We start from the raw sequence: 17,319 nt of genomic DNA, 5'->3' as shown, positions 1-17,319 counted from the left end.
CGACTTTGCAGAGTTTAAGTCATTGATTAACATGCATGATTAGATAGATTGTTTGTTTTTTTTTTGAAGTAGGCCCTAACGTCTGTAATGTATAAGATAAGATATTTTTACCAATTTTTTTTTGTTATCTCAATAGGAAAAAAAGGGGTGGGTAGGTATCTGGATGAATGTTTATTGTGATCGCTTTTTAAATGCATTTTTAAAAAGTTGTACTGTAGTGCTCAAGCCTCCTCAAGGGGACTAATTCAATTCATACCACCACATCTGTCAAATTCATTTTTTCCCCTTTGTTCAATACCAAACAAATAATTAATTTTCAATAGTTAATTAACTAATTTTTTTTTTATTGATTCTTGTTTTGTCTCAAACCAATCTAATTAATTACCAAACATAATCCTTCAAACTAATCTAATTCATTCAACAAACATAATCATCCAAACCAATCCAATTCATGTACCAAACATAATCCTTCAAACCAATCAAATTCATAAAGAAAACTAAAAAGTAACACCAAGAAAATTCATAAAGCATTAAGAACTTTAATACCCTTTAGAACAAAATTATTTTATATCAACAGAAATGCTAAAACTTAAGGACAAAACAACTCTACCATTTGTCTTAATCACTGCGGCAGCTGTGAAAGGCTAAACAATAATCCAATTGAAATGATTATAGTAAAAAGTATTAACACAAATCATGATCCCTGGGCATAATCTTTAATAGGATCATTGAGGACTGGAGAGAATCAGTAAAAAAAAAATGTATCTCAAATATGTTATAGCTTAATAATTACAAATGCTACTTCAAAAAGAGTCCTACTACATTTCATGTTTCAATCTAGTCATACATGATAATCAGTGACTTACGCTCTGGTAAGATTGGTTTTCCTGGTTGATTTAGTGATTTTACTAATGGTGTAAACACACAGTGGTCATAGGCAAGAGAAACAAACCCTTTTCAAAGAAGTGTAACATAAAACTTACATGTCAAATACCATGACATTTTTCAGATAAATAAATGGCTACCACTATGCTAAAAGTATGATAAAATGGGCAACTGGCTTATTCTACTTGCCAATGTTTAATTACAGTGAATAATAGCTTCTCTTATTTTATATCATCATCTTTCCTTTGCTTTCCTTATGGAACATAGGGCCTCAGCAAAATCTCGCCACTCTCCACAGTCTATTGCTAGTTCTTTAACGGCTTCCCATCTCTTTCCGGACCTCTCGGCTTCCTCTAGTATACTGCATCACCATGTTCTTTTTCAGATAAATAAATGGCTACCATTATGCTAAAAGTATGATAAAATGGGCAACCGGCTTATTCTACTTGCCAATGTTTAATTACAATGAATATTAGCTTCTCTTATTTTATATGCTAGGACAAATTCGTACAAGTGCACTTTCTTCCAAAGTGCCATTAGAGCATAGAATGGGTAGCCTGAATCAGCCAGGAAAACCGATGCAGACTTTGACTTTAATCAACATGCATGACTACCTTAACACATAGGTATGCATAGTTCCGAAGTTCGAACATCTGTAATTTATAAGATAAGATGATATTTAATATTTACATGGCCAAAAAAAAAACAGAATGTATTCAAATTGAAACCATAGTAGGCTCTAATCATGCGCCTGTATGTACATAAGTTTAAGCACAATTTTAATTGCACATATCATAATGCCTTACCAAAAAAAGAATAAATTGGTCATTGAAAAACAAAATGTTTAAAGACATGGCAAGAAATTTTTAATTTACATAAAATAAAAAGAAAAAAAAGTCAGTTAATGCCTTGAGATTACAGCCCCTCACAACAGCTTTAAGCCAATGAGTGAAGTTTAAAAGTAAAATTATATTTTCATATAACCTCTATATGTATATACAAAGCTACTTGTACATATAAAGCTCTTAAATAAACAATCAACAACAAAAGTCCTACTAACTCCTGAGTGTAAAAAAATAACAAATGATATAAGTAGTTCGCTTATCCTAGTATTAATGAGTTATAACATAAGCAAGTATTGATTTTAAAAAATTAAAATTTTAATTTTAACAAGTTCCTGCAGTTAAAAAGCAATGTTTTCCTCCCATAAATGAAAGCTAGCTCATAATCAATAGAATGAAGTAGAGATTAATCTACAACTTTTTATAAAGTCTTGAACATATTTAAAAGAAAACAAGTATAAATGAAAAAAAAAACAATGATTAACAACCATTTTCTACTTTATGTTCAAACAACATTGGATTTAATCATGAGATCTGATCAGATTAAATATGATGACTGGATTGCTATTGAAAAAAAATTGGCCGATGTGCGGAATAAACTCTAAGCATTTATCAACTTTGCAGCCAGTTTTGGGAATTTCAGATTTCCAGCTTTTGACCAACTTTTTCCAGCCACTTTCCACCAAGTCATTATGAGAAAGCAAGATAACAGTAGGAATTGAAAAAAAAAAGATTATCAGTTATCATTGCCAACATTCATTTCAATTCTTTTCTTTTCAAGTATATAATAATCTGATATGTTGACTTATGCTTCAACATGAAACAGTTATCATTACCAACATTCATTTCAATTCTTTTCTTTTCAAGTATATAATAATCTGATATGTTGACTTATGCTTCAACATGAAACAGAGGAACAAAATAATGAAACAATTTGGGTGAGTTTACATTCTGAAACATGTATTCAACAACATCAGTCCCTTAACTTGTGTCCTAGGGGTGCTGGGACAGTTCGTGGAACCAAATCCATCCACACTTCCTGGTCAGCAGCTAGCTTTAGCAGAATATCAAGAGAGAGAGGGGCCAGTCCATTCTTTCATGATGTCCAGCCAGCTTTCCTCAATCTTTCTTCACTATACCTTGAAGAACGATTCTGGGCTGTGAGTCATATTTTACACTATGACTGAACCAGGTCAGCTGGTAGTGTAGTAACTAAAAACAACCCAAGTTAATATACAACAACAATGTCTTATAAGTGTTTTAGTTATCACAGGGTAAAACAATGAAATAACGTCGATATAAAAGTGTTAACCATCACAGAGGGAAATAATAAAGTTATGTAAAAAAAATTTTTTTTAAAAGCCAAAACATGTTTCAGTACCGGTATATAAATGATAAACAGTACCGGCCTATAAATGATAAACAAAACCTTCAGTTTGTAAACCGACATTTCAAATACATTTCATCACATTCTATAAAAGATTTGTACATTGTAATGAGCTATCACAGTGAAGTAATTTTTAACAGATTTTTACAATAATTATCAACAGCACATTATCAATGGACATCTGTATGGCATAGTATCAGCATCATCTGAAGAATCTGTCATTTCTTCTTAGGTATGGAAATAAATGGGATCTTATTTTTCCTGCTATATTTTTGTTGACTAACAAAAAAACTTAGTAGTAACTAATCTGTGACCACATATATTGTAATGAAAGAGTGTTGGAGAAGCTGGGTTGCACTTAAAAAAAAAGATTTATCTTTATCAAATAAATGGTAACTCTCAACTATTTCAGAGGCCTGGATGAGAGAATGGTAAAGCGCTGGTTCTAATCGTAGTATTTTTAATTTCAAGATCTTTAGGGCACCTCTAATTTCTAATGGATACCTGACATTAGTTGGGAAAGTAAAGGCGGTTTGTTGTTGTACTGGTGACTTGACACCCTCGTTAACCATGGGCTACAGAAACAAATGACCTTTGCATCATCTGCCCTTTAGACCATATGGTCTGAAAGGGAAACTCTCAACTATTTCACACAACTCTTGAGTTCAACTTAAACGCCTACTTAACTCAACGATTGATTAATTGATGAATGTTTTTTATGCTAATGAAAGTGAACATTTTGTCTTAATGCTTTGATAAGGATAACTCGGATGATTCACTTATCACAAATGAGATCAACTGTTAGTTATCAACTCTGCTAAGAGACCATGTTTTTTTTTTGCTGCAGCTCACAATTATAAGAGATCAATCTTCAACAAGGGGGCCCGGTGGATGGGTGGTAAAGTGCTTGGCTTCCTAATTGGGGGTCCCGGGTTTGAATCCTGGTGAAGACAGGAACTTTTAATTTCAGCTCTTTGGGTGCCTCTGAGTCCACCCAGCTCTAACCTGACATTAGCTGGGGAAAAGTAAAGGTGGTTGGTCATTGTGCTGGCCACATGACACGTTTGTTAACCATGGGCCACAGAAACAGATGAACTTTACATCAATTGTCCTATAGATCGCAAGGTCTTAAAGGGGAACTTTTAACTTTTACTTTAGTGTAACATCAAGAGGTAGTGAAAAACTTTTGACAGAAGAAACAACTCCAGAAAGGTCAATTAAAGTAAATTAAAGTCAAGTGAAGTGGACAGAGCTTAACTTTCACCAACAAGCTCTGGATGGCTAAGAATAAATCTTCTGGTTTATCTGGGTTTCAATGGCTAATGGGTGAAAATGTAACGGCGCCTGGTGATTACATATGCCCAACCTGTGACCGCAGCTGTGTATCAAGGATTGGCCTCTTTAGTCACACAAGAAGTTGCAGAGGGAAAAGATAATCTCTTGAGACGCAAAAATGCCACAGAAAATGGCTAAACCCATGCAGGAGTTAGATAGGGGAATAATGTTTCTAAATTAAAGATGATTTAGCAAGAATAGTGCCATCAACATTGTAAGTGACAGTCCTTAAAGGCAAATGAAATCCATAATAAAACTATAATAAACAACCTTCAGACGCAAATCTGGGAAATATTAGCTTACTTGGCAAGGGGAGAAAATCAATTATTTAGACAAATATGATTAACATGGTCACTCGTTAAGCACTTTCATTTAAATACAAACAGAAATACTTGTACTTGATACCAGCTGATATAGGAGACTCTGCTGCTGACCACAGAATACCAAAACCACAAGAAATAAGTGAATTATGTCCCTTGCCTTCTATACCCATAAAACTTGTAAAATACCACTCACCATATTGGTACCAGTACTAAAAAGTTAAGCATCAAAATCTGATGTTTCATACTTATATATATCATTTCTAAAAGTCATAGGAGTCATATAAAAATGGGGGGAAATACAAGCATAAACATTGGCTATTAAAAATGAACACATTAGCATAGTTCATATACATTGTTCACTCAACAGGAAGTCAAACAACAACAATGAAAAGGAATGAAACAATCATAATTTAGCAAAGCATTTGCTGGTCGATTGTACAAACACATTTATAGCAAAAACTGTTTCACATGAAGCTTGGTGTAATCAGCATAGGTACATCAAATTGGTATAAGGAACAAGTGGATAGATATGTACCATCGTGTAGCTAGACAGGATAGTATATCATAGGTGTTAACTAACAACTTTACATAGTGTCCAATGTTCTTATATCGGTTAAACTGCTTTAGTCTAACAGTTTGAATTTATCATTGTTAAACCAAACTCATGGCATGCTTATAACTACTCCGTAAAAATAAAAAATACACAAGTGTGATATAAACAAATTGAAGAGTAACTTTCTATAATAATATACCAGCATATACATATATAAAGACAAAGTTGGCACATGCTTAACACCCCTCCCCCCCACCTCCACATTTGTGCAAATTTTTTTGCTAATTAAAAGACTATTTTTCATTCAGGGCATACTTTATTTTTTGAAGATGTGATGCACTGTTTCTGAAAAATATAATAGAAGCTATTTAAAAATGTAATAAAGATGTTATTATTATACTATTACAGTCTGTTATCAAGAACCAATCTATATCTTCATATATTGTATACATTATGTAAATTAAGCAGTAAATTATTTGTCATTTATTTCCTGATTTTATTAGTGGTTAGTTTGTTTAAATCTCTCATAAAAAAAAGTGTTTACTAACAAAGTATATATAACAAAACAAACTTTTTTTTAACAGCATTAAATCTTGTACATATATATACCGATATATATCTCCTCATACTAACCATAAATGTATGGAATACACATTGAAACTAATTGCAATTCTCTATTAAAAGAAAGTTTAAAAAAAGAATGAAATTAGATTTATGAAGTTTGTCAATACAATCATTATTCAATGATAGTGAAAGCTGGCCATAGAATCTTACTATGTTTCTAGACTACTAAGAGGCCTTCAATCAAAAACTATAGTGATCTTGAAGATACACTTTTGACAAGTCTGGTTGAAATAATATTTGCACTTTTTTTTGCCATCATGAGGCCTGAGTGTGAATCCTTCTTCCATCAAATCATTTTCCAAACATCGAATAAAAGTGTCCTCATCTGCTGGGGCATCCCATGGGCCTACAGTTAATTGGGCATTGTCTATGACGCAACTATGTTTAGTGTTAAAGTTGATGGCTTTGGGTATGAATTCCTTGCGGAAGGCATAAATTGATACGTCCCCTACACGGGAGACAGTGGCTCGAGCCATAGCAATTTTAATAGTTTCCTCTTTAACAAAGGCATAGTTTGGAAACTGGGCTCTCTGGGCTTCTTTGACAGCCATTGTGGCAATTTCTGGCTTCAGCTGGAGCCTTTCAACCAGCTCATGAAGTCCATAGTAGTTGGCATCACGGAACAACATGAATGTCATCTTGTCCACGGGAGGCACTGAGCCATATCGAAGATACTCCAAAATGTATTCAAACACAGCGCCGTTGCTGTCAAGAAAAAAGTTGCCATCTTTGTCTTGGTCAATTTTGTGCCGACCACTGAACATGGTTGCAAGCATGGAGTCTGGAAACTTGAGTAGGGTGGACAAACGGGTCATGTAGATATGACCTCCGACATTTAGAGGTATTATGGGTGGAAAAACTAAGCTTGATGCAAATGGAGGCTGAGGAATACATCAAAACAATGAATAGCATCATAATAAAAACAAACAAGGAAAAATTTAAAAAAGAACGCCTATTAACAAAACAGATTAAAAAAAAACAACAACACTACTATAAACTGGCCTAAAATGGATTATTAATTGCTTTGTGTCAATATATATAACATGACTAGCTTTAAAATCAAGAATGGTTAAAATTTTTAAAATACTTATAACATTAAAAAACTACACTGATACCATGTTCAAATGAATTTAAATAAAATTGTGTACATGAAGCTTGTAAGTTTCATTTGCTTTAAAAGTTAATGTTATCATTAGAATTTTATAGTCCTCGGCCACAGAGAAATATAGAAGAAATCATTTCCCTTATAAGCAAAAACAAATCAGATGTCCTAGTGGCTGCAATAATTGATTGGTCTACAGCTAATTTTGTACAACAAACTTATTGACATAGATTTGTGAAAATGTCAACAAATAAAAATGAAACTTTATTTTGAATCTAATTTGTTGTCCTGAGACAAAAGTTAATCAATTAGTACTTCTTTAAAGTAAAAAAAGTAAAGTCAAGTTCCCTTTTCAGACCTTGGGGCATGTAAAGGTCATCTGTTTGTTTCTCCATTCAAGTATAAAACAAAATCCAGCCAAGAAAACACATGATTTTTTTGTTTAGCTTAAGTAAATGATAATGATAATATGGAGTGATAATAGTTTTCATATTCTGAAGGAATTTCTATATAATTGAATAAATAAAATGTTGGCGCCCAAACAACAAACACAACCTAGGAATCTGTAGAGGATAGCTGCCTGGTAGTGTGGTTTGAGCTCTGGACTGTCCACATGATGGTCCCAGTTTCAAGCTATACCCACCACTATCTCCCACCATCCTGCAGGAGATTTGGGCTAGGACATAATAATCTCAAGTTTCTCAAGTAATATCTGAGCCCTACATGTCAGGTAAAACGCAAACATGCTTCTTAGCATTAATGTAAAAAATGTTATGTACCGGTAAATTAATAGGATAAGGATCAACTTACAGTCCCTGTTTCTTTGTAAGCCCTCTGTTGATCACCTGGAGGACTGCTACTTGTTGAATATTGTGACCACACATTATTTGGGTACTTTTGGTTTTGAAATGTGAGCAACTTTGGTATTGGTATCTGGTGTACTGTAATAATCTCCTCAACTGAGCCATTCTCATCATCATCAACTTCCAAGCCCTCTGTCGGACTGTCAAATGACATTTTTTTTAGATACTAAAGTCTATATGCAAGGAACTCTGAAGGAAAACAGAAAATGTTAGATTTGAAATGAAAGTAATATGATATCTTAAAAACATATAACACCTGACTCTAATTTTGCCTAGATATATTTTTAACTAAATGTAGGACTGACTGTAAGCATTAGTAGAAAATGTCAAGAATGAAGAGACAAGAACAAACCCTAAAAGAATACTAAGATTTAGCATACATCACCATGTGGTATGCACTTCAGACTATACCATTACTAATATTATTCCATAGTTTAATCTAGATATCTAGATTAATTACAATTATTATAACATTTTTATATCATATGATTAGCCAGTTTATTATTGGTCAGTGTGACAGGTGGAAGGAAATAGCATCATTTTCTCCTACAGACAGTTGAGACAGGCTGATCCAATTAGTCCAAAACTTATCATACCAGTATTTGATACTAAAAATGTAAGTGTCTTAATCATTCTTTATGTTTTGTGTAATGATACTGTCTTTTATCATATTTTATGAAATGAGAACTTCTTAGAAGAGAATGATTAAGGGAAAATATTGCAAAAGCAGGCTGTACTGGAACCCACTGGGAAAGGCTTGTTTTTACTAGTGTAGTACTAGTCTACACAACGTAGTCAGAAGTAGTCAGTAGTAAGTAGTCTAGTAAGTAAGTAGATAGTAACTGTAAGAGTCTTGTCTTAAGTCTTACTAAGTTACAGTCTTAGATTAGTAGACTAGATTAGTAGACATAGACTAGATCTAGAACTAAGTAGTAGTAGTTAGTAGTTACTAGTAGTAGTAGTCTAACTAAGTCAGAAGTCTAGACGTAGTGACCGAGCCTAGTCACTCTAACTAGTCTAACTTCTAAGTCTAGTCTACTATCATGATGATAGATCTAGTCTAGTTACTAGATCTAGATTTTCTAGATCTACTATCTAGATTTAGATCTAGTAGATCTATCGTCTTCCTTACTTATCAGAGTAATCAGACTATCTAGATCTACTTACTCGAGATAATAGATTAGAATAGATATCTAGTCTAGGTCTAGACTATTAATTTTAATACACGATTAGTAACTTTTACGTTTACTTAGAGTTACTTAGACTGACTTAGAATCTAGACTAGATCTAGAATCTAGACCTATTCAAGCCTATTGTTATGTTATTTAAGTTATTATTATTTAGGAACAGAATTTTAGTAATATTTAGGTAAGTGATTTCCAAACAGTGCCTTGAGATAAATCCGTCATTAAAAATACACAGAAAACCCAAGAATTATACAAAAAAATTATCATTAGCTTATCTTCTTATATAATACAGACGTTACTTTAAAAAGTCATTTAGTCATGCATATTAACCAATGACCTAAATTATGCTAAGTCACTTTTACCTATCTCTTACTGTGTTGGACCGTTGGGGCACCATGACATGCAAAATTTGTCGACTGTCTTTCTCCCACGTATAGAAAAATCATGGGGATAATGCAATAGACATGGATCTACATCGATATGTAGGCGCTCCGACTTTTGAGTTAACTGCATATTTTGTGACGAAGGCATCGTGGACTTAGCATATCGCGTTTTTTTTTTTTTTAATTTAGCCCAACACTAACAGGGTTAGGGCAGACATGAGGCCTTATAACAGTGATGCTCAACCATTGTCGGCCGGCGGGCCAGTTTAATTTCTGACATTCGTGTCGCGGGCCACATCATCGAGTAGATACAAAAAAAAAAAAAAAAGAATAAACCATTTTAAATAGTTTTATTAGAAACCCGTAGCACTATTTGGCCTACGTACACACGTATGGCTATTATGTCAGATCGGTTTCATCTGTTTTGTTAGTGAAACGTTTGTCTACTCAATGAAGTGCTTGTAAAAATTGTGATAGTCCGTAACACTTAATTTCGGTACCATTTCATTAATGCACAAATATTAAATGGTACATACCATTCTCTTTGATACCAAAAGAACTTTACCAAAACTGATGCAGAATTGACGCCCTGTGTTACACACAAGATGTTATGAACAAGACTAGCTCAAGACAGCAGCTGAATTATCCAAGAATCTCAAACAACTGTCAATACTTGTCATCGAAAAAAACAAACGTCGTGTTCATTTAAATAAATAATATGAAAATTAGAATCAAATTTATCCATGACAAAGTTAGAGTGCTAATGTATTTAAAATTGCAGCTACGTTTTTTAACTTTAAAAAAAAAATTTCTTCACTTTGTACCGATGTTTAGGCGGGCCGGATAAAGCCACGTCGCGGGCCGGATCTGGCCCGCGGGCCGTAGTTTGGGCATCACTGCCTTATAATATAGGCCTACTGGAGAATAGGGCGGGGGACACTTAAGAGGGTGCCATATAACATGCCCTGGGCGACACACTCAAAGGGGCTCCACAAAGTTCCCCTATTCAGACATTGCATCTATAGGCCAGATGATGTAAACATCTTAACATCTATTTCTGTGACCCAATGTCAACGAGGGTGTTATGTGGCCAGCACAACGACCAACCTCCTTTACTTTTCCCCAACTAATATCAGATATATGATTTTCTAGAAATATTTTTGGAAAATATCATTTCAACTAATTTTACACATTTTCATATAGATGTATATTATTTGATTAGTTTCTTTATCTTATAAATTACTGGCTCTTTAACCTGGCACGTCTTAAAGCCAAAACGAAAAGGCGTCGTATCTTGATAAGGGAGCTGCTGTTTGCCGATGACGCGGCACTCGTATCTCACTCACAAGGATGTCTACAGAAGCTAGTGAACGCCTTAGCAGCTGCTTGTCAAGAGTTAAGCCTTACTATAAGTCTCTCCAAGACCGAAATCCTGGCACAAGACGTCGCAGAAATACCTATAATACAAATTGGGAACCACACCTTTGCAGTGGTGCAGGAATTTACCTACTTGGGTTCAACAATTGTCAGTAACCTAGACTTAGACATCGAGCTGACAAAAAGGATAGGAAAAGCTACCACAGCATTGGCAAAACTCTCCAAGCGCGTCTGGGAAAATGGTAAATTGACCACAGCGACCAAAATCCTAGTCTACAACGCCTGTGTTGTGAGCACTCTCCTTTATGGCAGTGAGAGCTGGTCAACATACATGTACCAAGAGCACAGATTGAACAGTTTCCACTTGCGCTGCCTGAGACGCATAATGGGCATCTCTTGGAGGGACCATGTCTCCAATCAGGAAGTTTTAAGATTGGCCAATATGAACAGCATGTATGCTCTCCTGACACAAAGAAGATTACGCTGGCTCGGACATGTCACCCGCATGCCAGATGGCAGAATCCCGAAAGATATCTTATATGCTGAGCTTGTGGAAGGAGTCAGACCCAAGGGCCGCCCAAGACTAACATATTGAGATGTCTGCAAGCGAGACATGAGAGCCTCAGGCATCAGCGAAAGTATGTGGGAAAACATAGCCAAAGACCGGAGTGCATGGAGACAGACTGTGCGTGCTGGGACAACCCTTGCTGAGAACAAAAGAATTGAAGCGGCTTTAATCAAGAGGGATAAAAAGAAAGCTGCCCTGTCTGCTAGCCCTAAATCAGAGGCATACACATGTACGAATTGTGGCAAAGTCTGCCGTTCTAGAATTGGCTTGATTAGCCACACCAGATTCTGCCACGTCTCAAGATTAAGCCAAAACCAGTGACTCATTTGGGCGCATCCATTGCCTTTCGAGACAAAAGGAGCCATATATTCTCATTTTAATTCTACAAGAGAGTTAAACAAAATTAGCCACTCGAGATTGTGTTAAAGTTATAGGCATACCCAGTTCCTTTTGTGTGTGTGTGTGTGTGAGGTACGCATATTAACCAGCACCTTTATCAATGTGGGTAAAAATTATTACTTTTTCTTGCATTTTAACGTTAATTATTAATCACTCGGCCTATCTGATCACCATGCTGGATACAATCCACGGTGTTTTATCGCAATTGGTCTATGCGCATTGGGTTTTCAGTGCAAATATCTTTTACGAGACAACATGAGATTTTTTTTTTTTTACATATGCCGCGGGATACACATTCAAAACCAAAAGAAAATCCACTGTCAAGGACAGACTTTGAAGACTTAAAGAGAACCTAAGCGACCACCGGCGTACAACGGTTATAGTAAATCTATGTCAGCAGAGAATGCACTGGTTGTTGCTTGGACTGCGTATAGCAGGGTTTTTCAACCTGTGGATCGCGCCCCCTTGGGGGTCGATTGACGTTTTGCCAGAGGTCGCCTAAGACCATCGAAAATGTGGATTGTTATTGACTATTCTTCTATTGCTGTATGTGTGTGTGGGGAGGGGGGGTCGCCGCAGAGTGGGGGATTGTAAAAAGGGGTCGCCGAGCATAAAAGGTTGAGAACCGCTGGCATATAGGGTCATTGATTGACATGCATGACTAAGTAGCAGCGTCGAAATCCCCGAAAAGGGTATTCAGTAACAGACCTATATATTATATGTATAATATATTTCTCTGTAAAACTTGGATCTAGGTCAAAGAAAAAATAACGAAACGAATAAAAGTCTGTGATCAAAATGGACGTTGCTAATATTAACAGTGCCACTAGAAATAGTGGATTTAAAAGCAGTTTTGTCAAAATAGACAGTTTACCAAACTTCAGATTACTTTGCCAAAGAGTATCTAACAAAAATGAACAATCACGGGAGATTCTAGGCTCGGGTGCAATCTATAGATCATCTAAACCCGACAAAATCGTTGTGGAAGATTTGGACAAAATTCGACAACTTTCTATCAAATGTATTGTTGACTTCAGGTCAACTGAAGAATATTTATCTACAGACGGACATTGTCTGTTGGACGCTGAGTATACGCTCTACAAAGTTTGTTTACCAACTAAGAACTATAAGCCTGGTGAGTCTATGAGATTTGAAGTGATTTCGAAAGCAAGTAATGGTAAGTCCAAGTCCAGCACTTGCCCTGCGACGAAAACATTTTCAGAAGAAACAGTGGAAACACAGAATCAGAAATGGCAATCGAATATGAGCGAACAAGTAGATTTGGATGACGCTTCGATCAATACTACCACTGTCACTGATTTTACGGAGGACAAATGTGTACAAAAGAGACACTATCTTATCAACTTTTATACACAACTTTATATCAGAAAGCTTGTTTTCAGCCTTCCATGGTATTTGTGGCTGATGGGTCTGTTCTGTTTAATTTATGATATAATTTCCAGAAATAAATGGAAAACTTTCAGTAAACTTCTTGTTCAAAAGTCACTCAACAAAAAGGGTATTTATGGACAATATGTGGATTTTATAGAATTGAGTCAGCCTTCAATCTGTTCAGGTAATAAAAATTAATTATTGTTAAATCTTATTAGGCAAAGGAAAACTCATTTTTTGTGCTGTCTGTCTTTCTGTCTCATTTAGGTCTCAAAAACTAAAAATGTTTTAGATAAAACTTTTTAAAAATTATCTAAATATAAATATTATAGATATATGGGAAGCGTGGTCAAGTACGGTTGAACTTGACTTGGCTACCTACCAAGGGCAGAGGTGTGTTTACTAAGCGCCTTAAGTTTAAGTAAAGGCAGTACAGATGAAAACCTTCTGCCTGACCCCCCCCCCCCCCCCAAAGGTCTACAAATGAGATTGGACCATATCGCTCTGAGCATGCCATAAGCATGAAAGTAGCGCTATATAAAACTATCTATGTTTATTTATTTTATTTAATGTATTATATATATTATATATATGTCACTCGTGTAATGCTTTTACAAACGTAAGGTCATGACCTGACAAAATATGGCAAAAATGACAAAATAGTGCTAGGAATGTAGCAGAAGACTAAACAGTGCCAATATTTTTTCCTTTTTTAAAATTAATGTACATACATGTATCTGCAATTATTTAGTGTATATATTGTAAAATGTAATACCTTTATTTATTTATACCTAGGTATTCCTAAAATTCATTTTAAAAACACTTTTGAAAGCTCAATGATTCATTTTGATAGTTCCATAAAATATGAATACTGGGGTAAAGTTGTAAAGTTTACAAAATGAACTGTCAGAGACAATTGTATAATGTCACTTTACAATGGTCATGATAGGCTAAAACGTATTTTGTCTTGCTTGCAGCTTTGCATCTCCAGCATTGTAATGAAGAATCCTGTTCTCAGTATACTCCTATATAAGAAGTTTTAGATTGATCTGCTTCACACATTAGGATGGGGACTGTCAATAAGCAGTGAATTGTATGGTGCAGAAATTGTTTGTGGAAGATTGTTTTAGACATGATCTTGTATGTTCCACATTGTTACCAGAAATCTTGGAGCTTCTCTACTGTTTTGTCTCTGATGACCAATAATTATATATATATACTAGTAATCCCTACAACATCTGGTCTCGCATCATTCAGTTCTTCAAAGGCAGTATTTACACCCCCAAGTGTAACAAATGAAAAAGCTTGCCAAATGTATTGGAGCATTAAGAATTGTGATGGTCAGTTTGATTCTGCCCGCCATAGTTTGATCAAAGAGAGCTGCTACCAGATAATCTAGATCAGGGGTTTTCAACCTGTGGGTCTCGACCCCTTTGGGAGTCGATTGACGATTTGCCAGGTGTCACCTAAGACCATCAAAAATATGGATTGCATATTGTCTACTCTTCTATTGCTGTGTGTGAGTGGGGAGGGGGTCGCGGCCGAGTGGGGGATTGTAAAAAGGGTCGCCGAGCATAAAAGGTTGAAAACCGCTGATCTAGATTTTAAATTTAGACTTCTGACTAGATAAACTCTTTTTGTTTTCATTTTTCCCCTTAATTTTAAATCAATAATTAATTTTTTTTTTTTAATTTGTTACCAGGGGATTGCCATTGTTGCAATTAAAGTATTTTCACTTCTTTCCTATAATTATTTGTCTTTTTCTGTTGATGACTTGATATTACCCTGGTACTTGGTTTCTTTAGAAGAAAAAAATCATCACAAACAGCACCAAAATTGTTTAAGATTTGTGTTCACAAATCCAAATGTTTAAAAAAAAACAACTGTTTTCGCAAATCCAAGTGGATGGCTGTGCAGTATGTGCGCTGGACTGTTGTTTGGTTGTCTTGATGGTCCCGGGCTCATACCCTGCCCACTGCCATCCCCTTCGTCCTGCAGGAAGTTTGGACTTGGAAGTAGATTATCTTAAACTCTGAAGGCAATTTTACACATTGTAGTTTCAAAAACATTTTAAAAACAACAAACAAATAGATGTTGATTTAGAGATAAATACTGTTTTAATAAAGTGGACATGTTGTACTGTAGTAATTATGAATTTTAAAAACTCACATTAAGTTGGAAACTATAGTGATTCAATGTAAATGTAAAAGAAGATGTCAGTACCAGTACATGGTTATATTTTTTTTTATAATGATTCATATTTTCATATCTTTTATTAGCAGACAAAATCAATAAAAATACAGTTGAAAAATGAACCTCATTGGTTGTGATCATTTTGGTTCTGATAACTTGATGGTCCCATTATAAAAACCTAACCTTTATTACAAGATATAAAGGAAGAAGACTAAATGTCCATAATTCAAAGCTGGGGCTCCTAAAAACATCCAAGAGATTTAGTTCATTTTCTTGAAGCAAAATGTGTGGTTTTTCCCATGTAAACTGTAAGTATGACTGACAGTCTTGGAAGAATTCCCAGACACTGTTTACACTTCACTTGAATTAGTAGAAAACAGTGCTACAATGGGATTGATTGTTTAACATGTCTTAATATCTTGAGAAATTAAATTTGTTGACCCAATGTCCAAAGTATGAAGTTAAATCTCTTGACCCAGTGTCCAAAGTTAATCTCTTGACCCAGTGTCCAAAGTTAAATCTCTTGACCCAGTGTCCAAAGTATCAAGTTATATCTCTTGACCCAGTGTCCAAGGTATCAAGTTATATCTCTTGACCCAGTGTCCAAAGTTAAATCTCTTGACCCAGTGTCCAAAGTTAAATCTCTTGACCCAGTGTCCAAAGTTAAATCTGTTGTCCCAGTGTCCAAAGTTAAATCTCTTGACCCAGTGTCCAAAGTAAAATTTCTTGACCCAGTGTCCAAAGTATCAAGATAAATTTGTTGACATGATGTCCTAAGTATTTTTTTCTTTTTCATAAACCTATTGGAAAATGAAGGTCCTAAATTAATTATAAATGATGCTTTTATTCTCTTTCATGCAAACTCAGCATAGTACATTTATCGTTTTTGTGTCTTTTTTTTTTTTTGTTGGAAGTAATAAAATTATCAAATTTGAAATAGGCCTATAAAACAAAATATTTTAAAATAAAGTTAGTGTTGAATGACTACACGATATTTAAAAACTAAAATGATGGCACAAGAATTAACACAGGATCCTTAAAAACATTACAAAAAAAAAAAAAAGGTGTGAACTATTATACCAGCATAGCCTGGAAGGTACTGTAAAGTGAACTATGTGTGACCAAAGCTTGTCTTGCGGGAGAAGGAAGGTTGCATGAATGTGTGATAAGGGGGAGGTAAGTCCAATCTAAACTTGAGACTAACAGTAAAGCACTGCAGAAAAGGTGGGGTGGGGTAAGGTGGAATCGAGGCGAGCAGGAAAAAAATGAATCGTTCACCGGCTGATTGAAAGGGAATATAATAGCGTAGATGGCGAGGCGGGACCCCAAAAAAATGTTGGTTAATAAAACCTATCTTGAGTTGCATTGAGCCTTTTTGTCATTAGTGGTAGATCTAGATCTTAATTTGGGCACATGTAAAGCCCCATCAGTTTTTTAACGTTTAAATCTAAAACTAGATCTAGATTTAAGATTAGAATTAGATCTAATCCGCACTAAATTCACTAAATCTAGATCTAAAACTAATCTCGATCGAATCAATATAATAAATTTCAATGTAGCCTACTTTTTTTTTCTACTAGCCTAGTAAATTTAGAATTAGACATAGACCTGGACTCCTAGATCTAGTCTAAATCTATAATCTATAGATTTTATCTAGATTCTATATAATCTTAATTAGGAAAAAAAAAAGTTCGAGGACTCGCGCATTTTCAGTAATTTCCATATCCCTTAATCTGTTGGAACGTTCGGGCACCATGCAAGATTTGTCGACCGTCTTTCTCCATTCATCTGTCTTTTGCCCATTGCTAGGATCCTCCTCACTAGCTCTGCAGTCAGCGTTCAAGACTCACAAGCATATAGGAATGTGGCCTTGACCAGGAAGCGAGCGCTGATTTTTTGTGCCGAG

At 35.1% G+C, this 17,319-nt stretch overlaps 2 protein-coding genes across 3 annotated transcripts; one reads left to right on the top strand and one right to left on the bottom strand.

Annotated features, from left to right (window-relative positions):
• Window positions 1-523: 523 nt before the first annotated feature.
• LOC106069230 (BTB/POZ domain-containing protein KCTD7-like) lies at window positions 524-9,592 on the bottom strand. 2 transcript variants are annotated; one of them, XM_056006884.1, is made up of 3 exons: window positions 9,464-9,592; window positions 7,862-8,103; window positions 524-6,830 (listed from the first exon to the last, which is right to left on the bottom strand). In XM_056006884.1, exons 2-3 carry the CDS (start codon window positions 8,066-8,068, stop codon window positions 6,126-6,128), a joined length of 912 nt encoding a protein of 303 aa, XP_055862859.1. In that variant the 5' UTR covers window positions 8,069-8,103; window positions 9,464-9,592; the 3' UTR covers window positions 524-6,125. The 2 variants fall into 2 exon arrangements, with proteins under 2 accessions (XP_055862859.1, XP_013084299.2); XM_013228845.2 differs by lacking the exon at window positions 9,464-9,592 and adding an exon at window positions 9,082-9,102.
• A 2,991-nt stretch (window positions 9,593-12,583) lies between these two features.
• On the top strand, window positions 12,584-15,499 carry LOC129922048 (uncharacterized). The gene is made up of 2 exons (XM_056006168.1): window positions 12,584-13,404; window positions 14,198-15,499. Exons 1-2 carry the CDS (start codon window positions 12,627-12,629, stop codon window positions 14,251-14,253), a joined length of 834 nt encoding a protein of 277 aa, XP_055862143.1. The 5' UTR covers window positions 12,584-12,626; the 3' UTR covers window positions 14,254-15,499.
• The last annotated feature ends 1,820 nt before the right edge of the window (window positions 15,500-17,319 follow it).

Source organism: Biomphalaria glabrata, chromosome 12, assembly GCF_947242115.1.
Source record: "Biomphalaria glabrata chromosome 12, xgBioGlab47.1, whole genome shotgun sequence".
Taxonomy (NCBI): Eukaryota; Metazoa; Mollusca; class Gastropoda; family Planorbidae; genus Biomphalaria; species Biomphalaria glabrata.
This window is presented reverse-complemented; position numbering and strand designations above follow the sequence as displayed.

Bases quoted from the DNA above. Each gene is read 5' to 3' on its own strand.
- LOC106069230 (XM_056006884.1), bottom strand. From the start codon at position 8,068: ATGTCATTTGACAGTCCGACAGAGGGCTTGGAAGTTGATGATGATGAG. The intron at 6,831-7,861 runs GTAAGTTGATCC...TGTATTCCTCAG, and splicing joins CTTACAAAGAAACAGGGACT to CCTCCATTTGCATCAAGCTT.
- LOC129922048 (XM_056006168.1), top strand. From the start codon at position 12,627: ATGGACGTTGCTAATATTAACAGTGCCACTAGAAATAGTGGATTTAAA. The intron at 13,405-14,197 runs GTAATAAAAATT...TCTTGCTTGCAG, and splicing joins TCAGCCTTCAATCTGTTCAG to CTTTGCATCTCCAGCATTGT.